The sequence below is a fragment of the Thamnophis sirtalis genome, unplaced genomic scaffold (genome assembly GCF_051295495.1).
Source record: "Thamnophis sirtalis isolate CommonGarterSnake01/CBP01778 unplaced genomic scaffold, rThaSir2_p1.2 scaffold_3, whole genome shotgun sequence".
NCBI lineage: Eukaryota > Metazoa > Chordata > Lepidosauria > Squamata > Natricidae > Thamnophis > Thamnophis sirtalis.
This window is the reverse complement of record NW_028261383.1, coordinates 38,493,805-38,518,659: the sequence shown is the minus strand read 5'-3', so window position 1 is coordinate 38,518,659 and position 24,855 is coordinate 38,493,805. Positions and strand designations below refer to the sequence as shown.

The following is a 24,855-nucleotide window of genomic DNA, read 5'->3' as shown; positions in this document are numbered from 1 at the left end:
TTAGTAAAATCAAATAAAGAAAGAGATGCGTTGTTTCAGAAAAAAGAACCTCCGACTGGGAGTTAATTTTCACCTTCTGTAGGAAACAAAGTTATTTAGATTGCTTTTAGTGTTATTTAATAACAAGTAGTAGGAAGAACTGTTAAAATAAAAAGGAAGGTTTTAATCCAGAAGTCAAAAAATAAGCAACAAGAAGCAGAAGGAAAAAAAATCAATCCGTTCACTTTAAGAGGAGAAATGGAGCATGTGATGAACATTTCAATCCACAAAAAATAGTTACAATGACAAAAGGGAAAGAAAAAACCTTTCCACAGCGATCCCGTTAGGATTATTTTTGCAGCTCAATTCTTTTGTTTAAGGATCAATTTGGCTTTAAGGAAACATTTCTTTGGGCAGCCTTTAGCAAAATAGAAAAAATACCTCACCGATGGACTCACTTTTTCTTTTCACTTCCTTCCTCCCAGAGCGTTCTGACTTCATCAGCCTAGGGGCTGCTTGTTTACCGCGGGATTGAAGCACTTCCCTTGGGTTTAACAGGGATTTTGCGATATCCCTGAGACCAGCAAGGCTTTGTCTTCCTGATCACCGTCTCTATAGGACGGTTTAGGTCTCAATGGACTCCCCCAGTGGCGAAAGTGTCAACGGTGGTCTCAGAGTGTCGAGACTGCATGTTGTAACATTGTGACGTGGCTCCTCCTTCCACAATGAAGAGTATTTTGATGAGGGTTTGATAGCTGTTTAGTAGATCAGTTGATCCAAAAGAATAGGGCTTATTTAACCTGAATGGCACTGAAAGTCCTACAAAAAGTGCCTAAAATCTTTCTTTAGTCAAATGCTTTTTGTTCTGTCAATTTTGTCATCTAAACCACAGATCCTTACTAAACATAGCCATTTATCCTTTTTTATTTTTTTTATTTTTTATTTTCAAAACAAACACAACACATCCTTCTTTACATACTGTAGAAAGTGTATCAGTTGGTTTCAAAAAGACTTTCGTGCATCTCTTCCTCAGTCAACAAACATAATTCATATTAACGCAAGTATTTTAACTCAGATATTAATACATCTTACCAACATCATTCCTCCATTTTCATTTGACTATAATTGTTTAAACATCCTTCATCATAAAATATACCAAGATTTACCACATAACTACATACTGGCATTTCATTTACTATTTCTAAAATCCTCCATTAACACTGAATCTGTCACTGCTCCTTCATTTAATAACCAAGAAAGAAACCACTTAACTCCATGTTTCAGAATTAAGTGTACTTTTACTTATCATAAACGATGAGAAGCAAAGCAAAGCTGAATCTGAGAAAAGAGCGTGAAAGCAATAGATATCAATACATGATTCATTCCCCTCCCCTTGATACCCCAGTCCATAGTCCAATCATAATTCACGCAACTGTCAGGTGGGAGACATCTTCAAAAATCATCATCAGGTTGGAATGCTGGACAGTTGGCCTCGGCGGGAAACTCTCCTCCTTCCACATGCGCAAAGAGATGGTGAGAACAACCCTCAATAAACAGCACAGAATGATTCCCTCCCCAAATACCATGCCCTCCCTCCCCGTTTCAATGGCAGCCGAAAAGCAAGCAGCAAAACAGTGGCTGATAGAATCCTTATGTCCTATTCTAGCTAAACATCCATAATATTTAATAACAACATTTTCTGATCCTCCTTTCCAAATCACGGTTTACAGTTTACATACAGTTTCCTTATGTTGTATCCATACCTATATATAGGTTGTTACCATTATCCCTCCTTTATTTAACTATATCCTGTATCATAACATTTCCCCCCTAATAATCAAGACTTTAACTATATCTAACTTAGTTCTTTTTTATTAACCTTTATATATAATCCAAAAGGATTTCTAATCTTCCTTTCATGGGTACCATTCAATGTTCATATCCAATTATTACTTATCATAACACTACACATTGTATACATTAGTAACTTTATCAATTATTTATTTAACTATATCTATTGTCACTAAATTTCACTAAGTGTAACTAGTTTTAAATTGTGCTCTTCCATCTATAAACCTGTATCTTTCCAGTAGCAAAACAGTCTCATATCTTCTGCCATTTGTGGTGTCAGTCCTCTAATCATCTCCTTAATCAACTTTGTATGGACGTCTCTTAGCAACTCCTTGCTTATAAAATCTCTCATGTAATTTCGATGCCCTTCTTCTGTTTCCTTAATCAGCTTATCTTTGATTGTCAGTAGTGTTATCAATGCTATTGCTAATAAAATTTCTCTCTTTAAATCCATAAATTCTTTTGTTTTTTCTTCTTCTGTATCTTGCCATCTAGGGTATATTTCCCCTCCGTTTAGTTCCTCTTTCAGTATTCCACTCTTTCCATTTTCAGAGACAAACCAATAACATAAATACCAGCAAATTTAATTTCTTTATATTCATTTTCCTCTTCTGTTTTTAGGGGTTTTAACCACCACTTTTTCCACTTGATAAACATCCTCAACTTCTTCATTATATTTTGCTGTTAGATGCTCTAAGTCTTCCAGCTTCTCTATCCTCTCATATGTATTTGATAATTTCTGTATTTCTGAGAATATCTTTTGCAGACTTAAAGTTTCTTTCTGCTATTGAAATGGTGCTATTATCTCCAGGTAACAAACACTGCTGCTCTAGCTTGGAAGGTTAATAAGATTAAGCATAGATTCACAATAACATTTTATTTTCACTTTTCTCTGGTTAAAGATATACTTCAAAGGGACATCTGTATGCTTTTTTTCTTATTACTCTCTATAAACAAGCAGCAAGAACTTGGAGTGCCAAGCCAGGATAATCAGTGAGACAAACAAGAGTGTTTCATTTCCAATACACAAACCTTCCAGCCTCCGAGTAGCAGTGTTATTGTTGCAATGTTCTTTATTTCTTTTTGTATCTTTTTTTATTTCAAGTTAAAAAAAGGTCCGATTCTTGAATGAGTTAGAAGAACACCCACAGTAATGAAAAAGGAGAATTTTAGTCCATAGGTTACAAAGAATAATAAAAGAAAAAAAAATAGAAGAAAACTTAGTCCATTCGTTTTAAAAGGCTTGCATAAATTCCATCCATGAAGATAGCATTTAAAAAGTAAGATAACCCACTGTCCAAAACCATTCCAAATTTAATTCCGTCGCTTATTTCTTCTCCAATTTAAATTAATTTTAAGTTTTTTATAGGCATTCTCTTCTTAAAATGGTAAAAATTCATCACCAGCTGGAAACACTTTTTCTTTCCCTATCCTTCTGTTTTGGAGACGCCCTGACTTCGTCTGCCTTGGCTGAATTTTTTGTTGCTAGCTTGAAGAACTCTTGCATCGATCAGGGACTTTGTGATGTCCCTGAAGTCAGCAAGATGTATTCTTCCTGTTTACCGTCTCTTCAGGAAGGTTTAGGTCCGATTGGACCACCCAGCGGCAAAAGTATTGTCTGCGGTCTTGGAGCATCGAGACTGCACGTCTGTATCGTCACGAAGTTGGCACCTCCTCAACATAGCAATTTATCTTAATGTCTATGTTTGCTTTAGAAATTCTTAATAATAGGAAAGATCCTGCAGTTCTTCCTTGGTCTGTTCTGTATTTTTTTCTCCCTTTCAGGAGGTTCTTCTGCCCTTTGAGGAAGTGGCTGTTTATTTCTCCGAGGAGGAATGGTCTCAGCTGGATCCTGACCAAAAAGCTCTGCATTGGGAAGTCATGCTGGAGAATTATAAGAATGTGGCCTCTCTTGGTAAGGGTTTCCTACTCTCCAGTCAGAGAGTTCAGGAAGACATTTTGTAGTTAGATGCCATTAGCTAGTTCTTATGAAAACATTTATAAATTGATATCTTCAGAGAGAGAAGGGAAAGTTTTGTTTTTCTAGTGCTCCAAGGAAGGAAATAGGTTTATGGCATTTTGCTTAGATATATCTATTTTATTTTTTTATGACAAAATAATTCCTTGGTTTGAGGTAATGCCAAATTTCATCCCACAGATTTCAACTATTTTTGCCCAAATGCTTCCTATCAAGAGTTGCCATTCAGGGTTGTTTACTTTAATGTCTTTTCCAAGATGTTATGACTCATCCAAAGAGATATTATCATTTCTATACCATGCCAATATTAGGATACAAATATGCAGTATATATTAGAATTTGGCACAATACCTGAAGGCAATCAATATGACTTCTGACAGAGTGATCTTTTTCCCTAACCTTTCTCCTACTTTCATTTCTCTTTCCCTTTGAAGGTGATAATGAGAATTATAATAAAGACTCTGCAGAACCAATCAAAGTGTTCAGAAAAGGAGATGCAATGGAGAAACCCGCAATTCAAACAGATTTCCAAAGGCAGGAGAGAAACCTGTTGAATAACTGGAATAAGGAAAGCTCATGTCCTTCGACTGTTACTAAGATGCAGGATTTTTCTGATCAACAAGAAAAACTAAAGAAGAAATATATTGAGAAAGGTGAAAGAATCTTGAAAGAGACATTAGATGTAGATGGACCCTCTCCATCACAAGCCAAAGGAGCAGCCAACATGGACAAAGACAGAGAAAAAAAATACAGTGGGATGTTCACACTTTCTCAAGAAAATGGGTCTCTTGAATCACAGAAAAGTTTTCACATTGGAGAGAAGACAAATAAATGCTATGAAAATGGAAGCAAAACTGTTAATAAAAGGACCTCCAGAAAAGAGAAGCCATATAAATGCATGGAGTGTGGAAAGGGCTTTATTCAAAACGGTCACCTTATTACCCATCAAAGGATCCACACAGGGGAAAAGCCATATAAATGCATGGAGTGTGGAAAGACCTTCAGAATAAGCAGTGATCTTACATCCCATCAAAGGATCCACACAGGCGAGAACCCTTATAAATGCATGGAGTGTGGAAAGAGCTTCAGAACAAGCGGTAAACGTACATCCCATCAAAGGATGCACACAGGGGAGAAGCCATATAAATGCATGGAGTGTGGAAAGAGCTTCAGAACAAGCTTTAAACTTACATCCCATCAAAGGATGCACACAGGGGAGAAGCCATATAAATGCATGGAGTGTGGAAAGGACTTCAGAACAAGCAGTGATCTTACACGCCATCAAAGTATCCACACAGGGGAGAAGCCATTTAAATGCATGGAGTGTGGAAAGGACTTTAGCAAAAACGGTAACCTTATTATCCATCAAAGGATCCACACAGGGGAGAAGCCTTATAAATGCATGGAGTGTGGAAAGAGCTTCAGAATAAGCAGTAGTCTTACATCCCATCAAAGGATCCATACAGGGGAGAAGCCATATAAATGCACGAAGTGTGGAAAGGACTTTAGCCGAAACATTAACCTTATTACCCATCAAAGGATCCACACAGGGGAGAAGCCATATAAATGCATGGAGTGTGGAAAGGACTTCAGAACAAACAGTAAACTTACATCCCATCAAAGGATGCACACAGGGGAGAAGCCATATAAATGCATGGAGTGTGGAAAGGGCTTTATTCAAAACGGTCACCTTATTGCTCATCAAAGGATCCACACAGGGGAAAAGCCATATAAATGCATGGAGTGTGGAAAGACCTTCAGAACAAGCAGTGATCTTACACGCCATCAAAGGATCCACACGGGAGAAGCCATATAAATGCACGGAGTGTGGAAAGGACTTTAGCCAAAACATTCACCTTATTACCCATCAAAGGATCCACACGGGCGAAGCCATATAAATGCATGATGTGTGGAAAAGACTTCAGAACAAGCAGTGATCTTATATCCCATCAAAGGATCCACACAGGGGAGAAGCCATATACCTTATTTTTCAGCGTATAAGACGCACCAGATTTTCACCCTCTTTTTTTGGGGGGGGGAAAGTTGCTTCTTATACTCTGAAAAATTTGGTAAATGCACGGAGTGTGGAAAGGGCTTCAGCACACCCCATAGTCTTATTTCCCATAACATGATTCATAGATTGGAGAATCCCCAAAACAAAGAAACATTTGGATGATAATCTATGCTAATTATTGATTTAATGGGTTTTATGAATGGATTTCAAATTTACAGACTGAACTCTGAAAAGGGTTTTTAGTAATGGAAAAAGAAACAATGGGCATGAGTCATTATAATTATAATTTATACATTTTTGAATGTATCTATATATACAGCATATAGGAATGTCAATCTGATGGATCACAGGCTGGTTGTGCTACATGGAGGACACACTCACTCCAGCTCCGGGAATAGGGAAACTGTTGCAATATGTCACATGATGGCCACTTGACACATGGAGTTTGAAATCCATGGTATATACATTCATTTTATTTTATTTTTTAGAAATGAGCTTCCTATTCTCCAACTGTCATTATTCCCCCCGTTATTCATAGCTCTCAGAGGGATGCGAAGACATTTAACAGATGCTTCTTCCCTTAGCCAAAAAGGGAAATATCAAAAAAATAATCAAATTGCATTATTTGGGAGAATTGGGATCCTCCACAGTAGTTAAATTTGCATCCCTAGTGTAGAACTGAGACCTGAGTCAGCCGGTATCTGTGCAGAAACATTGAACATTATTCAGTCAAATGATGATATGAGGAATTCTCACATGCAGATCAATGTGGAGCGTGTGGGAAGAGCTGAAAGGATGAACAATTCCTCTCTCACAAAAGGAGCCAGAAGTGCCCCAAGTGCTTGTGTAATTTTATTTTCAAGCATTATGGCCATGTTTTGCTCTTCTGTAGTATGGTGAGGGCTAAGAAGTCCAAATTCGATTTAAATAAAATCAATTAAATATCAATTGTGTGGTTTTGTTCTAGTTATGTATTATACTCGTGTATTAAACTGTTTAGTTGCTTTAAAAATGTATTAACACAAGATTTTGGGAAGGATTTGGAGGGAGCATATTTCAGGATTTGAGAGGCTCATGTTGGTTTGAAGTTCAGTTGTCAGTAATAGTTTTGGGTCAAGTTGGACAGTGAAGAGACTGAAAAAAGCAGAGAGGTTAATTCAATTCTTTTTTTTTACCCCTTTTTTCTTTTGATCTACATTCTTTCTTGCAATTGTAGCTAAATCTCTCTTTTTTCCTCACCTCCATATCCAGAGGAATCTCTTCAAACCATTGGGAAATCTTCAGGTCTTGTGTTTGGAAGGTTTTTCTCTGTTTATTCACGATCTGTGGATTGATGAATCCCGGTATCGTTGCTCAGGCTGCTCCAGGTTCTTTCTTGCCTCTCAAAGGCATTTGTGGGTCATAGAGGTAATCCAGAAGGGATAGGACCTGTCACAAGCCATAACGATCACCTACAATAAGGAGAAAAGAATTATGCGTAGCATGGATGGATGAAGGAGATGCAAGGGAAGACAAGATAGAAAGTGGATAAGAGAAATAAGGAGATTACAAGATAGTCCATGGGAGGACTGAAATTTAATTATATAATAACCAAGGAAATTTAATAGTTGAAAGTTGCACTTATATTGAGAAGTTTATTCAGGTTTCAACCAAGGTTTAAAAACTGTTCTGCCCTTTGTTCTTCTTCCTCAGTTTTCTTTTGTCCTGCTGTGTAGTTTTATGTCTCCCAGGTTTGTTTCACCTCCCTCCCTGAACACAGAGGAGTCGCTTCTGATGGATTTCCTCTTCACCTTTATGCAGCCTGAGCTCTGATAAGAATCACATTGCAGTTACCGTATTTTCCTGCATATAAGACAACTGGGTGTATAAGATGTCCCTCTACCTTTCCATGTAAAATATAGGGTTTGGGCTATACTCACCGTATAAGACTACCCCTCTTCCGAGGCACACCAAATAAAAATTTTAAAAGCATCAGATTTGATTTCAATATGGTAGCTTCTGACGGATTTCCTCTTCACCTTTATGCAGCCTGAGTTCTAATAAGAACCACATTGCCATTAGCTAAAAAGTGGTGAGCAAGACCACCCAGTGAGTGTAGGAGAAACCGTAAATTCTGAATCATGCACACATTCCTCTCAAAGAATAAAGGTTTCCTAGAATCATAAGGTCTGTTCTGTCCTCGTTACATTTTACTCTGCGTGCAGCTTGACAGCAGCTCAACCCAACTATCCCCCAATAAAACAGACTGAGTGAATTGATCTGGAGATTTTATTAAAGGAACAGGATGGGTGAAACTGGACAAATAGAAGTACAAGTATTCCTTGAGGTTCGAATCTAATGGAGCCTGCACTCAAAAAATTTGTCGAATGAATCAGATTCAATTTTACAAATTCTTAAAATCAAATTCATTAATTGAATCAAATGGCTTATTAAACAATGAAGATCTGACTAAATTGCCTCCAAGCAGCCTTCCAGAGCTCTCTATTTGCTGTTTTTTAAAAAATCCATTTGCTGCTCATCAGCTCAAGCGTCTTCAGACAGCTGCCCAGCCGGGATGTGGAGGTTATTTACAGAACTCTCAGATTGCAATTACTTTAAAAAAAAAACACCTCCTGCCAGTACAGTAATTAGCTTAAGAGTCTCCAGCCAGGCTCCCAGAGGAATATGGGGGAGGAATTTACAGAACTCTTGGCTTGCAACTGTAAGAGAGATGGGAGGGACCCAAGGATAAAATTCAGCAGGTTCTGAAAGGAATTTGGAGAACTGGTAGTGGAAATTTTGAGTAATTCGGAGAACTGGCAAAGATCATCTCTGGCTGGCCCCAGAGTGGGATGGGAATGGGCTTTTTGAGAACTGTTAAGTCCTGGAGGCTATAATGCCATTGACTTGCATTGCTGGCTCCTGATTGGCTAAGACGCGAGCAGCCAGCTGGTGGGAGCATCCAGCCATTCTATTGGTTAAGCGCCTGACAGCTGTAGTATAAAAGGGCTGTCAGCTGTCAAATGTGTTGCTGTTTGCAGGTTTGAGGTTTGCCTTACATTGAACTGTATGTTACTATAATAAAGGGTTGTGTTAGCTTCAACCTGCCTTGCCTCAGTTCCTGTCTGCCTCGTTCTCCCTACAGAACACTGGCAACGAGGTCTGAGGTAAAGGAAAGAAGCGAAGTAACTATTAGAGCTGCCTCAAGTCACTGACAACGAGACGTCGCTCCAAGACTAATACCTCAAGTTCTGTCCTTCTAAGGATGGCTAACCTAGCGGCATTCACGACATTCAGCCCGGCCCCTGAAACATGGGATGCTTACCTTGAGCGGTTTGAGTGCTTCCTGGAGGCAAACAAATTCACTGGTTTGTCTAGTGGCCATAAAAGAGGCTATTTTCTCAGCGCCTGCGGCCACGAGATATTTGAAACAGCCAGGGCTTTAGTGGCCCCTTAGTCCGTACACTCAATCCCTTGGGAGATGCTTTTGGAGAAACTTAAAAATCACTACTCTCCCTCTCCCTCGCCAGATGCTATGCGTTTAGGCAGAGAACCCAGAGAGAAAGGGAATCCGTGACCGATTACATGGCTTCCCTCAGGACAGCGGCCCTACACTCTGATTTTCCTATGCTGGACGATGCCCTGTTAGAACAGCTGGTCTGTAATATAAAAGACCTCCGACTTCAGCGACGTTTGCTGACACGAAAAGAGCTGAGCCTTCAGGCAGCCGTGGATGAAGCCACGGTATACGAAATGTCAGACAAATCCACCGTGGAAATTCAAAGATTTCTGCCACCGGCCACCCATGCCAGCAGGTGTCACACTGTCCACCACGATGAAGATGACTATGAAGATTTTTCAGGCAAGGAAAAAGAAATCAGATACCTCAAACTTGCCACCCGAAAAAAACAAACTCAGACTGACTTTTACCTCAGTCGGGTTGCCTCAGTTGTGTCGGGAACCATGCAATGTCAGTTTGCAGGTTCAAAGCCGCCATCTGCCAGTGGTATGACAGGAAGGGAGTCCAACCCTCTGCTCGGGCAGGAAACCCTATTCCGTTTCAGGCAAATGGTTTTCCAATCTCTTCTTTGAAAGTGTTGGAACTTCTAAAGGGAAGTTGTTCCACTGATCTATTTTTCTAACTGTCAGGAAAAGGGTTATTTCTGAGCAACAAAAACTTAAGAGAGATTCCTATTAGCAAATGTTATTTTTTAAAACTAGTACTTTTAATTTCAATACTCTTTAATGCAGCATAACTCTGCCAAAAGCAGATGGATTGTGAAGGGTTCCTGATGAAAGGGAGCATGAGTGCCCTCTCCTGGTTTTCCATGGGAAATGCACCATTCCCTACTTTTTGCAGCAGCACCTCTGGCCCACAGAAATTCCACCAGTTGATTCTGCGAAGAGAAGGGTACTTCATCATTGGGCCACTGTTGCATGTTTGGAAAGTAGTGAGATCTTAAGACCTGCCTCCCCAGGATGCTGGAGTCCCTCTAATTAATCTCCCTCTCTTTAACTCTTTAAGGTCTTTGAGCTTCACAGGCAGTTAAAAAGGCCACAAGAACGTCTTAAAAGAAAGAGAGCCAGATGTGGAAAGGGCTGATGTGTGCATGTGTGTGTGTGGGGTTCTTCCCATATGTAAGAAGAAATCAAACCCCCCATTATCCCAAATAAAATATTAAGTATAAGGAAAAGCCTTACAAATATTATCCATAAGGAAAAGCTTCAGAAAAGCCAAAAAAAAAACCCAAAGATGCTACTAAAAACCGTCTGAAGCCCATTCCACATTTCAGCCAGATGCCTAAAGAAAACATTATAACAAGAAGCCAAGTTCAAAGGGATGCAGGCACTGAAGGAGATAAGGAGCTTATTGAAACAGGAACCCAACTATCTGGATGGCTCCATTCATAAGCAAAGCAAATACTGCCTGCAGAAATCCACTCATGACAGGATATTTCGAGTCCTGGGAGTGGGAGACCCCCAGATCCCATGTTTCCCTACCACCCTTTTTGATGATTCTAACAGGCAGGGGGGGAAGCAGAAGTCCAGACCAGGAATAAATTCAGGTCCCAGAAAAGAAAAGGGGTGAACTGGATAGTCTTTTCTGCCCCATTTCTTCAGCTCCTGCATAGAGGACGTGGGTGAGCTTGCATGGGAAATCTCGAGCAAGTCAGAAAAAGTTAGGAAGGAAGGGCTGCAAAAGATTATGCCTGCATTCCCATTATGTGCTGGATGACGATAAACTAGGTTTGGTGCTTCAGCAGTTCAATTTGCCATAGGAGGGTAGTGAACCAGATCATCATGTTCAGCTGTGTGCTTTTTAGCCTTTGTGTTTCATGTGAACTGAACCCCTTGATTTGGTTGACCTGTTTGTGTTCAAGCATCTTGCATGGCTGAGTGTAGGAAGAAAGAGAAATGGAGCATCCTAAACTAGGGTCAGTTGACTGGCATTTCATTTGATGTGGACTGAATTTTCATCCTTTGTTAAATGCAAAATGCACTGAATATCCTAGGTGGAAGGCATCAATTTACCATCTCAGAAAACTATTTCTAGGGGGATGAGTTTGGCTGAATGGTTGTTGAAGGCTTAAGGTAGTGATGGCAAACATTTTTGGCACTAAGTGCAATGAGAAAGAGGAGCTACCAGGGGAAAATGAACTTCCGTTTTCTGATGTGCGCATGCCATGTCGCCTGGCATGTGCGGCATCACCCCTTCATCTTCCGGGTTTCTGGCAGGCATGTGCACGCATCAATCAGCTGGACAGCACACATGCTCATGGCGGAAAACAGAAGACCAGCTCTTCCGGTTTCTGGCACTGCCGCACGCACAAAGGCCAGCTGATTGTTGCCTGCGCATGCAGGGCAGAAACCCGGAAGAGGAAAGGGCAATGCCACATGTGCCAGGTGACATGACTCTGTGTGCCACTTTGGTCACATGTGCCATAGGTTCACCATCAGAGGCTTAAGGGCTTGCCAAATAAACTTTTCCTGTATCCTGAGAAGTCGAAGTCTGTCATTTTCTGCAACACCTGGCTAGATGAACATTGCTATACTTGAAAAAGCATTGAAAAGGACTTTCACTAACTCGATTAGTATCTCCCCGTCCCTCAGGAAATTGGATGATGTACATATTATAGGTAGTCCTGGATTGAGCCCGACATTTTTGTTGCTAAGTCTCCCTAACAAGGAAGGGTTGGAAGAAGTTGACTCATCCATATGGTAGAGCTGAAAAAGTGGCCAAAATTCCAACTCACTGCAAGAGAAGGAAATTTATTAGATTTGTATTCTCCCTTTCTTTCGGAAAGTGAAGCCGGGGTACATTGTACAGCCACCTTTCATTTTTTCCTTCTTGTTTTGGTTGATTTATTCCTTTCTTCCTCAGCAACAGATTTAAATGAGATTTTTGTTTTTCTCCTAATACCAGTACTTTAAATAAAAGCTGTTTACTGAAGTATAACAGTAAAAATCTTCCCAATCAAGGAGCCCCACCAGGCCCCCCATGTGGAAATGCACCATTTCTCCGCTCTTTCCACCTTCCGTGCACAGAAAATCCACCAGGGGGGGCACTTCAGTTTTGAGCCCCGGTTACAAGTTGGGAAGGCAGTGACGTCATTGTCATTTTGTTTTTGCCTTTCTAGGATATGAGACTCACTCTCTTTCTCTCTCTCAACACATGTGCTGCGCAGGAGTTTAGAAAGAAACTCTTAAATTTCCAGAGGTGGGAAAGGTAAGTGTGTGTTTGTGTGTGTGCGCGTGTTCTTTTCACAGAAAGGGAGACGGAGGGTTCTCACTCTAAAAAAAGAGGAAGAGAGACATGCCTACTTTTCATCCAGGTTCAGTTTTTTGAGTTTGAGAAACTTCCCCAGATCCTATGGTTCCCTCCCGTCTAACCGCCCTTTTGCGTGATTGTAACAGGCATGGGGGGAAAGCAGAGACCAAGCATGCTGTCCTCGGAAATAAATCCAAATCCTCAGAAATGAAGGAAGGGTAGGAAGAAGTTGACTCATCCATAGGGTAGAGCTGAAAAAGTGAGGTTTTAAGTCTATTTCATCAGTCATTTTAAAAAAGGATTTAGGAAGAGTTTTTCTATTTATTTTTGTTGGTTTATTTGTGTTTTATAGTCCATATTCTGATCTACAATTCCATTAAAGTCTCCCATCATGCAAATATTAACATAGTCCAATTCAATAATTTTCATATGTAATTTGTTATAAAATTCCTCTTGGCTAACGTTAGGAGCATAAATTGCTGTTAAAAGTATTTTCTTGTTATTGTCCATAATTTCCACCATTAAGATTCTTCCATCGTCATCTGTGTAGATTTGCTCTGCTGAAATTGTAGCCTTAATATACAGAACCACTTCTCTTTTCTTGCATCGTGGCAATGTAGTAAATATTTTCCCTAGTTTAGGTTGTATCAATAATTGTTCCTGTTGTTTTTTAATGTGAACTTCTTGAAGCCAAATTACATCCACTTTTAATTTCTCTAATTTATGAAATGTTTTCCTTCTTTTAATAGCTGAGTTAAGTCCATTTATATTTATTGAAATTAATTTTTTCTCCTCCATGTTTATGTTTTATACGTAGGGTTTACTGCTCTAGTAGATCTTGGTTCTCATTGTTCTTTAGTATCCACAGCACCTTCTTCTTTTCCAGTTGCAGCCTGGCCATTATCTTGTAGTTCAATTAATGATTCTTCTTTTCCTGTCTCCCTGTCTAAAGTATTCTGCATAGAATAGTTCTGCTTTATCAGTTGAATCTATTCTATGTCTTTGTCCTTGCCATAGAAACATCAAACCTTCTGGGATCAGCCATCTATAATTAACTCTTTTTTTTCTGTAGAATTTTTAGTCAAAAATTGATATTCTCTTCTTATCTCTCTCAGTCTCCTTGGTACCTGTTTTAGAATCACAATCTTTGTATTTCAATGTTTTGTCTCTTGCCATTTGTAGTATTTGTGTCCTAATTGGATATTTTTTGAATATATTCCCTTTTTTGTGAGAGAATCACAAAATGGAGGTCTTTTGTTCATCTTCTTTAGAGACAATGTTATTTCTTTGGGTAAGAGGACTTTAGGTATTCCCATGGCTAGATGAACATGGCTATGAATATGTGGGAAGCCTCCCCCCTCCCCCGGAGAACCAACTATTTGGGGGAATATTAAAAAGAATCAGAATATTATATTTCCCCTAAGGGAGAAATGGAGAAACATGCTCTTAAGGGAGGCAGAAGCCAGCTTCAGTCTCCCTGCCCCAAGGGGAAACTTAGGGGGGCAGCTTTTAGAAATGCAGATTTGGTAATCCATTCAGAAAGACTGGGTCAGAAACTTCAGATAAGCAACACAATTAAGCCAAAGGTTGACAAACTTGGGCTTTGCCTTGATATATGAATGGCATAATACCGGTTGTGGTTTCGTGTTTTTAGAGCAGTGGTTTCAATCTTGACAAGGTCCTCTCCTTTCCCCTGTTTTTCATAATGTTTCATAACGTATAGCCATTTGGAGATTTTGCAGAACTCCCCAAAGGAAGGAAGAAAATGTACAGGATGGTAAGAATCCAGATCACAAAGATGGGAGACTTTTTATAAAGGTTCTCCAGCTTAGAAATGCCCACCATGCATGGTCATATGACAGTAACACAAGTGCCTTCTGTAATCCTCCAGTCCTGCTCAGATCTTAAAGAGAAAATTACAATCTATGTGAATGGAAAGAGAATCCCAGAAATTGTACTCGTGGGCATTAGACAAAATTGTATGTTTTCAGACAAATACCTAGGATTTGCATTTCCCCTTTTGCTTATAAAGTGACACCCATGAGCCCTACATGACCTCTATGGAATCCAGAAGGTATAAAATCCACCCACTCTAAACTCCATTTTGTCAGCTGTCCCAGAATGACATGTGCTTGGTGGTTCTGCTTTCTTTCCAATCAGCCTCCAGCCTCCATTTTATTCCCAATGCCTTCCTCCTGTATTGGAACTGAAGCAGGTGGATATTTCTCTCAAGAAATGAAAAAAGCATTTGGACATACACAACCTTCCTTGCAGTAATTCTGAATTGTGTTACAGGGCAGAGAGAGAATGGCTGGTCTTCCTTTAGCAAGTGAGGGAAGTGGAAAAGGCCCTTCCATTGCTCAGTCTGGAATCCGTGGGGAGATCTGGGCAAGAACTGGGCAGAAGGTGCTGGAAGAAGGAACCATCGTTTCACAAGTTCAGGCCTGGAACTTCAGGAGCGTCCAATATCAGGAGGATGAGGGTCCCCGAGGACTTTGTAGTCGGCTCCACTTCTTTTGTAGTCGATGGTTGGAACCAGAAAAGCACACAAAAGCGCAGATGCTGGACCTGGTGGTTCTGGAGCAGTTCCTGGCCCTTCTGCCCCTGCAGATGGAGAGCTGGGTGCGGGAGTGTGGAGCAGAGACCAGCTCCCAGGCGGTGGCCCTGGTGGAAGGCTTCCTCCTGAGCCAGGCGGAGGAGAAGAAGGAGCAGGTTGAGTTGCAGGTGAAATATGCATCTTACCCCGGTATTTTTTTCCTTTGTCACAAGTCCAGCAGAGTTCGTAAAAAGTTCCTTTTTTACATTTAGATTTCAAACACGTAATTGAAATTCCTTTATATATCTTTGGTAGTTTATCAGGGTTAAGTAAGAGGATACATAATTTTATGAAATATTTATTTTAAATTATAATTTAATACAAATTTTAAACTCTTCAACCACATGTCTTCCTCTTGTTCAGGCATTATATTATACACAAACATCTTTTCCTTTGGATTTTGATGTCTTCTTACCAGATTTTCCTGTCATTCATACTATGTGGAGATGCTTCACTAATCTTTGTATAGTTTTCTTATCCATTCTAGAAGAAAGATTTTGCACAGCGATTTCTTTCTTACCTCCCAGACTAATTGATTGACACTGAGTGATTTGCAGTGGTGTTCACTTGGAAAGAAACCACTTCATGATTTGTGATGTCCATTAATTCTTTTCTGCTATTTCAAGTCCTTCGCAATGGAGATCAGAGATCCTGAGAGAAAGAGGCATTTGTCAAATCTCCCTCAAGACCTGCCTTTCAGGGGGATCCCTCAGGGAGATCCAAATCAGGACACCTCAGGAGGTAATATAAGGTCCTTCCACTCCTTTGATAAATTCTAACTTTCTCATCTTCTCTGTGTCGTCTTCTCTATAGCATAACTCCTCCCATCTTATGAATTATTCTTTTTGAAATTCTGTCTCCCTCACAGGGAAGAATAGAAGGAAGTTGACTCTTTGTTTTGGGGGAACAGAAACTAGGATTGAACCTCCAGTTCAGGTATGAGAAGAATATTCATTGACTAGATTTGTTTTTCCCCATTTCCATCAAGAAATCAGAGGATGTAGAGGGAGTACAGTCATAAGTGTGAAAAATGGCCATGTCACTTTTTTCACTGCTGTGTAATTTTGAACAGTCACTAAAAACTGTTATTAGCTGAGAACTACATATAGTGTCTTCCGTGGCACGACAAAACCGCGCTACGCAAAATAGCGGAGATTAAATCGCGTCGCTAAAGTCGCGACGTCATCACCGTGGGGACAACAGCGCGGCAACAGAAGGGCGTTCTACATACTTCGTTCTTTGCCTCCAAAGGTAGCCCCCCTCCTCCAGCTGACAGCGGCAGCGGGCACGGGGCAAAGCGGGCTGCCCAGCAGCAGCAGCCTGCGGGAAGGGTCCAGCACAGCCACGGGGGACAGCAGGAAGCCTGCGGGGGGCCCGAGCAGGGCCGCCAACGCTGGTAGCGGAGGAGGATGCAGCAGCGGCGGCGGCTGAGGCTCTCCCGGGGCCGGCGAAGCGGGCTTGCCCGGCAGAGGCAGCCCGCCCTCTTCTTCCTCAACAACATCTCCTTGAATGGGCGGCCGCCGCCACCGGACAATCCCGCTTCGCCGGCCCCGGGAGAGCCTCAGCCGACGCCCGCCCTGCCTCTTCCTCCGGGGGATGCGCCGGCGGCGGAGGCCACCCGTCCAAGGAGATGTTGTTGAGGAAGAAGAGGGCAGCCTGCCTCTGCCGGGCAAGCCCATTTCGCCGGCCTGGGAGAGCCTCAGCCGCCGCCGCTGCCGCATCCTCCTCCACTTCCTGCTGCCCCCCGCGGCTGAGCTGGACCCTTCCCGCGGGCTGCTGCTGCTGGGCAGCCCGCTTTGCCCCGTGCCCGCTGCCGCTGTCAGCTGGAGGAGGGTGGCTACCTTTGGAGGCAAAGAACGAAGCACGTAGAACGCCCTTCTGTCACCGCGCTGTTGTCGCGGCGGTAGGGTCGTTTTTTTCTTAGCGCTTCGGACGCCGCGGATTTGCCTCCGCACTTATGTCGGCGCGGATAAGGGCATCGCGGTTTTGTGGTGGAACCAGTGTCTTCTGCCATTTTGCCCTCTGCTTTCGGTTGGAGATTCTTTTTAGGAATTTTAAATTCTGCAATTTAAAAACTGCTGGACATGAAGGGGGTAGTTCCCTGCCTGCTGCCAGTGCTATTCCTGCATGTTTTGGAAGGGAAATAAATAAATAAATCCTGCGCGGGCAAGTCCTTCTTTCCCAAAGGGAAGGTGGTACTTCTCTGCGTTTCCCCCTCTTCCGCCGTGCAAGAGGCAGCACGCAAGTCCACTTTTGGTTTTCGATGTGCTGGCCACTCGCAGCAACTGGGACAGCTGCAGGGGGCACCTTCCCCCATTCTTTTCTCCTCTGCTTCAGCCCAGCCTAGCCCTCCATCCAGTAGCTAAGGATGAGGAGCTCACCCACCTCTGCGTGAGGCCTCCCATGGTGTGCATATCAAAACAAAGTGCTGTGAGTCCAGGCGTCCTTTCTGTTTGTTCCCACACCCTTTCTCTCTCTCGCCCTCTCTCTCCCTCCCTGGGGACTGTGTGGGGAGAGGGAAAGGCCATCAAGGGGACGCTGGCGAGACTCTCTTGCGGAAAGGATGAAGTATCCCTGCTGCCAGAGCCCAGAATTTTAAGGCAGAAAAGTGAAAAGGGGTCTCTGTGTGTATGTGAATTTCAAAGGCCCTGGAGAAAAAGAGCCAAGCTCTTCTGTTTGCTGTCTTAAGCGGGTGCTGAAGCCAACCCTGCGGGAAGCAATCTGCTTCTCCACGCAAAACCTCATGGGCTTTGCAGAACCACAGGGGAAGGGGAGCCTGGCCCTCCTCACCCACCTCCAGGTGGGCAGCAAGAGCTGCATCTTCTCCCTTCCAGAACACGCCATGATGTGATGTGAATAACACCAGTGGTGGTGAAACACTTCCAAAAAAGGGGGCAACCAATGGGAAAGGCACACGGACTTGCAGTGCTTGGTTTTGATTTAGGCGCTGCTGCTAATTGGAAAGAATGGCTTTTACCCTTTGGTTTTTGCATGCCATGTTATCTGAGAGATCTCATGGAGAGGCGGGCGAGACCCTCGTCCTTCGATGTGCGGCTTCTCTCCCCTGTTTCTCCTGTGCTTTACCCTACCCTTGCGCTCTATCACCCTCCGAAGAGGGAGGCTAAGTTTCAAAGAGGATGGGAGGGCTGGGACAAATCTGAAAGAAACAGACACTTCCTCCATACCGGGTTTCACTGAACAAGCTCAGGGAGCATATGGGGAAGAGGCAGCCCTCAAGCTACTGTCCCCCTTTTCCCTACTATTCCTTCCTTCTAAGGTGAGCGTTGAAAAGCCCCATTGCACCGCCTATATTTGCTTGCGCAGTGTGTGGCAGAGCTGGAGGGCTAGGTTGAATGGTGGGGGCCAAAAGTGCACGGGTTGTGGCGTGTCATCATCACCCCGCCCTACCACTTGGCTTCACTCGCCTCGCAGAGGAGCCAGCAGCAGCTAGAGGTGTGGGGGTGGGTGGGGAAGGCATGTGATTTGGCCCGCAGCAGCTGGCAAGCAAAGCCGGACAGAGTGGCCAAGAGTCCACACAGCGTATTTGATAGGCCAGATCACCTACCTTTCCCACCATCGCCGCGCCTCTGCCAGTGCCACTGCTGTGAGGCGAGGCAAGTGGTGGGCCGGGGGTGGCCGCCAGGGTGTAGCACCTGCATTCTCGGCCCCCAGTGTCCAGCCTGGTCCTCCAGCTCCACTGCACACTGTGCCCAAGCAAAGACAGACGGTGGGACGGATCGCATGCCACCCCCTGCCCCCACCCAGGCTGCACTTGCTTCCAGACACCATCTGGCCCTGCGCACGTGCTTGCCACCTCTGATGATGGCCCTGCCCACTGCCCCACTGACGACACACTGACTTTGGACTTATTTTGGGGCGTAGGGCTTATATTATGAGCAGCATGAAAAGTCATGCTAGCTCTTTTTTAAAAATTATTTTTATTATAAACACTTATACACATTGACAAATACATAGACAACACTTACAAGTAACATTGGAACTTCCATTTCCTTCTTACAGCAGATATTGTTGAATTTTTACAAATATTTTCCCCCTCTCAATCCATCTCTGTACATTTTCCCACTTACCATCCTATTACTTCTTACTGTTTTGTTTATCAGTCTATGTTTGGTTATTTATATCAGACAGTCTTTATTGCTCTTCTACGAATAAATACCTTTTTCTACTTCTGCAAATTCTACTTTTCCTACCTTCTTATCACTAATTCCCACTTCTTCTACAATACAAACTATATTTTTTAGATTCTTATATACTATTTCTGTCATCTAGCAATTTGTATCATTTTTCCAAAATTAGATAGTATTCTGTTTCCTTTCTCAGGTACAGTATAGGTGGTACCTTGCTCAATAGTAGTAACTGTGAGAGGAATCTTGGAGTCCTAGTGGACAACCATTTAAATATGAGCCAGCAGTGTGCAGCAGCTGCCAAAAAGCCAACACAGTTCTAGGCTGCATAAACAGAGGGATAGAATCAAGATCACATGAAGTGTTAGTACCACTTTATAATGCCTTTGTAAGGCCACACTTGGAATACTGCATTCAGTTTTGGTCGCCATGATGTAGAAAAGATGTGGAGACTCTAGAAAGTGCAGAGAAGAGCAACAAAGATGATTAGGGGACTGGAGACTAAAACATATGAAGAACGGTTGCAAGAACTGGGTATGTCTAGTTTAATGAAAAGAAGGACTAGGGAAGATATGATAGCAGTGTTCCAATATCTCAGGGGTTGCCACAAAAAGAGGGAGTCAAACTATTCTCCAAAGCACCTGAGGACAGGACAAGAAGCAATGGGTGGAAACTAATCAAGGAGAGAAGCAACTTAGAACTGAGGATAAATTTCCTGACAGTTAGAACAATTAATCAGTGGAACAGCTTGTCTCCATATGTTGTGAATGTCACAATATGCAGTCGTTAAAAAGATGTGGTTAGCCATTTGAAATGCTATAGGGGCTTCCTGGCTAGGCTTAGGGTTAGACTAGAAGATCTCCAATGTCCCTTCCAACTCTGCTTTTGTATTGTATTGTAACTCATTTCATAAAACACTACAAAAATCCTTTCGCCTACAGACACACTTCTGAAGGGTTGGTATCACTGATTGGTGAGTTTTCTCTCAAGACCCTGAAGGCCTTTTAATTATGGGTGGATATATTGATCGAGAAGGAAGAGTATTTTGATGATGACTGAGTGGATGTTTGTTAGATCAATTGATCCAGAAGGAAACAAGGTTTATTTAAGCTAAATTGCACTGAAAGTCCTACAGAATCATTCAAGTTGATAAAACCTGCCTAAAATCTTTCTTTAGTCAAATGCTCCTTATTCTTTCTATTTTCTCATTTAAACCACAGATCCTTACTAGGTATATCACTTAGTGCATAGCTTTGTTTTGGAAATTTTTAAACAAATGGAAAGATCTTGCAGTTCTTCCTTGGTTTATTCTGTATTTTTTCCCCTTTCAGGAGGATCTTCTGCCCTTTGAGGAGGTGGCTGTTTATTTCTCCGAGGAGGAGTGGTCTCAGCTGGATCCTGACCAAAAAGCTCTGCATTGGGAAGTCATGCTGGAGAATTATAAGAATGTGGCCTCTCTTGGTAAGGGTTTCCCACTCTCCAGTCACAGAGTTCAGGAAGACCTTTTGTAGTTAGATGCCATTAGCTAGTTCTTATGAAAACGTTTCTAACTTGATCTCTTCTCTTCAGAGGCAGAAGGGAAAGTTATGTTTTTCTAGTGCTCCTAGGAAGGAAATAGGTCTATGGCATTTTGCTTACCGTAGATGTATCCTATCCAATGTGTTTTTATATTTAGTGACAAAGCAATTCCTTAGTTTGAGGTAATGCCAAACTCCATCAGACAGATTTAAACTATTTTGGCCCAGATGCTTCCATATCATTCAGTAATATGACTTAATGTTTTTTAAAGCTTTTATTCTCATCAATAGAGATATTATCATTTCTATACCATGCCATTATTAGGATACAATTATGCAGTATATATTAGAATTTGGCACAATACCTGAACGCAAGCAATATGACTTCGGACAGAGTGATATTTTCCCCCAAACTTTCTCTCACTTTCATTTCTCTTTCCCTTTCAAGGTGTTGATAAGAATTACAATGAAGACTCTGCAGAACCAATCAAAGTGTTTAGACAAGGAGATGTAATGGAGAAATCTCCAATTCAAACAGAATTCCAAAGGCAGGAGAGAAACCTATCAAATAACTGGAATAGCAAAAGCTCAACTACTTTGATTGTTGCTCAGATGCAGGACTTTATTGATCAACAAGAAAAACTAAAAAAGAAATATATTGAGAAAGGTGTAAGAATCTTCAGAGAGACATTAAATGTAAATGGACCCTGCGCATCACAAGCCAAAGGAGGAGCCAATATATGCAAAGAAAAAAGAAAAAGTTACAGTTGCATATTCACACGTTCTCAAGAAAATGGGAGTCTTGAATCACAGAAGAGTTTTCACATGGGAGAGGAGTCAAATGAAAGCAATGGACATGGAAACAAGACTGTTAATAAAAGGATATACACAATGGAGAAATGCATGGAGTGTGGAAACAGCTTCAGCACAAGCAGTAAACTTACAAGGCATCAAAGGATCCACACAGGGGAGAAGCCATATAAATGCACGGAGTGTGGAAAGGACTTCAGAACAATCAGTGAACTTACATCCCATCAAAGGATCCACACAGGGGAGAAGCCATATAAATGCATGAAGTGTGGAAAGGACTTCAGAACAAGCAGTGACCTTACATCCCATGAAAGGATCCACACAGGGGAGAAGCCATATAAATGCATGGAGTGTGGAAAGGGCTTCAGAAACAGCAGTGATCTTACATTCCATCAAAGGATCCATACAGGGGAGAAGCCATATAAATGCATGGTGTGTGGAAAGGGCCTTAGCCGAAAGGCTCACCTTATTACCCATCAAAGGATCCACACAGGGGAGAAGCCATATAAATGCATGGAGTGTGGAAAGGGCTTCAGCACAAGCAGTAAATTTACAAAGCATCAAAGGATCCACACAGGGGAGAAGCCATATAAATGCATGGAGTGTGGAAAGGGCTTCAGAGACGGCAGACATCTTACAAGCCATCAAAGGATCCACACAGGGGAGAAGCCATATAAATGCATGGAGTGTGGAAAGGGCTTCAGAGATGGCAGATATATAACACGCCATCAAAGGATCCACAAAGGGGAGAAGCCATATAAATGCATGGAGTGTGGAAAGGACTTCAGAACAAGCAGTGAACTTACATCCCATCAAAGGATCCACACAGGGGAGAAGCCATATAAATGCATGGAGTGTGGAAAGGACTTCAGAACAAGCAGTGACCTTACATCCCATGAAAGGATCCACACAGGGGAGAAGCCATATAAATGCGTGGAGTGTGGAAAGGGCTTCAGAAACAGCAGTGCTCTTACATCCCATCAAAGGATCCACACAGGGGAGAAGCCATATAAATGCATGGAGTGTGGAAAGGGCCTTAGCCAAAAGGCTCACCTTATTACCCATCAAAGGATCCACACAGGGGAGAAGCCATATAAATGCATGGAGTGTGGAAAGGGCCTTAGCCGAAAGGCTCACCTTATTACCCATCAAAGGATCCACACAGGGGAGAAGACATATAAATGCATGGAGTGTGGAAAGGGCTTCAGAAACAGCAGTGATCTTACAAGCCATCAGAGGATCCACACGGGAGAAGCCATATAAATGCATGGAGTGTGGAAAGGACTTCCAAAAAAGCAGTAAACTTACATCCCATCAAAAGATCCACACAGGGGAGAAGCCATATAAATGCATGGAGTGTGGAAAGGGCCTTAGCCGAAAGGCTCACCTTATTACCCATCAAAGGATCCACACAGGGGAGAAGCCATATAAATGCATGGAGTGTGGAAAGGGCTTCAGAGACAGCAGTGATCTTACAAGCCATCAAAGGATCCACACAGGGGAGAAGCCATATAAATGCATGGAGTGTGGAAAGGGCTTCAGAACAACGAAAGATCGTGCAACCCATCAAAGGATCCACACGGGAGAAGCCATATAAATGCACGGAGTGTGGAAAGGACTTTAGCCAAAACATTCACCTTATTATCCATCAAAGGATCCACACAGGGGAGAAGCCATATAAATGCATGGAGTGTGGAAAGGGCTTCAGAGACAGCAGTGATCTTACAAGCCATCAAAGGATCCACACAGGGGAGAAGCCATATAAATGCATGGAGTGTGGAAAGGACTTCCGAAAAAGCAGTAAACTTACATCCCATGAAAGGATCCACACAGGGCAGAAGCCATATAAATGCATGGAGTGTGGAAAGGGCCTTAGCCGAAAGGCTCACCTTATTACCCATCAAAGGATCCACACAGGGGAGAAGACATATAAATGCATGGAGTGTGGAAAGGGCTTCAGAAACAGCAGTGATCTTACAAGCCATCAAAGGATCCACACGGGAGAAGCCATATAAATGCATGGAGTGTGGAAAGTGCTTCAGAAACAGGAATGATCTTACATGCCATCAGAGGATCCATACCGGGGAGAAGCCATATAAATGCATGGAGTGTGGAAAGGGCCTTAGCCGAAAGGCTCACCTTATTACCCATCAAAGGATCCACACAGGGGAGAAGCCATATAAATGCATGGAGTGTGGAAAGGACTTCAGAACAACGAAAGATCGTGCAACCCATCAAAGGATCCACACGGGAGAAGCCATATAAATGCACGGAGTGTGGAAAGGACTTTAGCCAAAACATTCACCTTATTATCCATCAAAGGATCCACACAGGGGAGAAGCCATATAAATGCATGGAGTGTGGAAAGGGCTTCAGAGACAGCAGTGATCTTACAAGCCATCAAAGGATCCACACAGGGGAGAAGCCATATAAATGCATGGAGTGTGGAAAGGACTTCCGAACAAGCAGTAAACTTACATCCCATCAAAGATCCACACAGGGGAGAAGCCATATAAATGCATGGAGTGTGGAAAGGGCCTTAGCCGAAAGGCTCACCTTATTACCCATCAAAGGATCCACACAGGGGAGAAGCCATATAAATGCATGGAGTGTGGAACGGGCTTCAGAAACAGGAATGATCTTACATGCCATCAAAGGATCCATACCGGGGAGAAGCTATATAAATGCATGGAGTGTGGAAAGGGCCTTAGCCGAAAGGCTCACCTTATTACCCATCAAAGGATCCACACAGGGGAGAAGCCATATAAATGCATGGAGTGTGGAAAGGGCTTCAGAGCAACGAAAGATCGTGCAACCCATCAAAGGATCCACACAGGGGAAAAGCCATATAAATGCATGGAGTGTAGAAAGGGCTTCAGAACAAGCAGTAATCTTACATGCAATCAAAGGATCCATACAGGGGAGAAACCATATAAATGCATGGAGTGTGGAAAGGGCTTTATCCAAAACGGTAACCTTATTACCCATCAAAGGATGCACACAGGGGAGAAGCCCTATAAATGCATGGAGTTTGGAAAGGGCTTCAGAACAAGCAGTGAACTTACATCCCATCAAAGGATCCACACAGGGGAGAAGCCATATAAATGCATGGAGTGTGGAAAGGACTTCAAAAGTAGCTCTCATCTTACCTGTCATCAAAGCATCCACACGGGAGAAACCACATAAATGTATGGAGTGTGGAATGATCTTCGTAACA

General features: G+C 42.4%; 1 protein-coding gene across 1 annotated transcript in view; it reads left to right on the top strand.

The window, feature by feature from the left end:
• Positions 1-3,711: 3,711 nt before the first annotated feature.
• LOC148047947 (uncharacterized) overlaps positions 3,712-24,855 on the top strand; it is a 44,001-nt gene continuing 22,857 nt past the window's right edge. Inside the window, 10 exon segments of the mRNA XM_087708206.1 lie at positions 3,712-3,745; positions 4,243-5,608; positions 5,610-5,633; positions 9,332-9,807; positions 21,277-22,888; positions 22,890-23,228; positions 23,230-23,640; positions 23,642-23,893; positions 23,895-24,124; positions 24,127-24,826. Coding sequence (XP_087564332.1) covers positions 3,712-3,745; positions 4,243-5,608; positions 5,610-5,633; positions 9,332-9,807; positions 21,277-22,888; positions 22,890-23,228; positions 23,230-23,640; positions 23,642-23,893; positions 23,895-24,124; positions 24,127-24,826 — 5,444 coding nt within the window.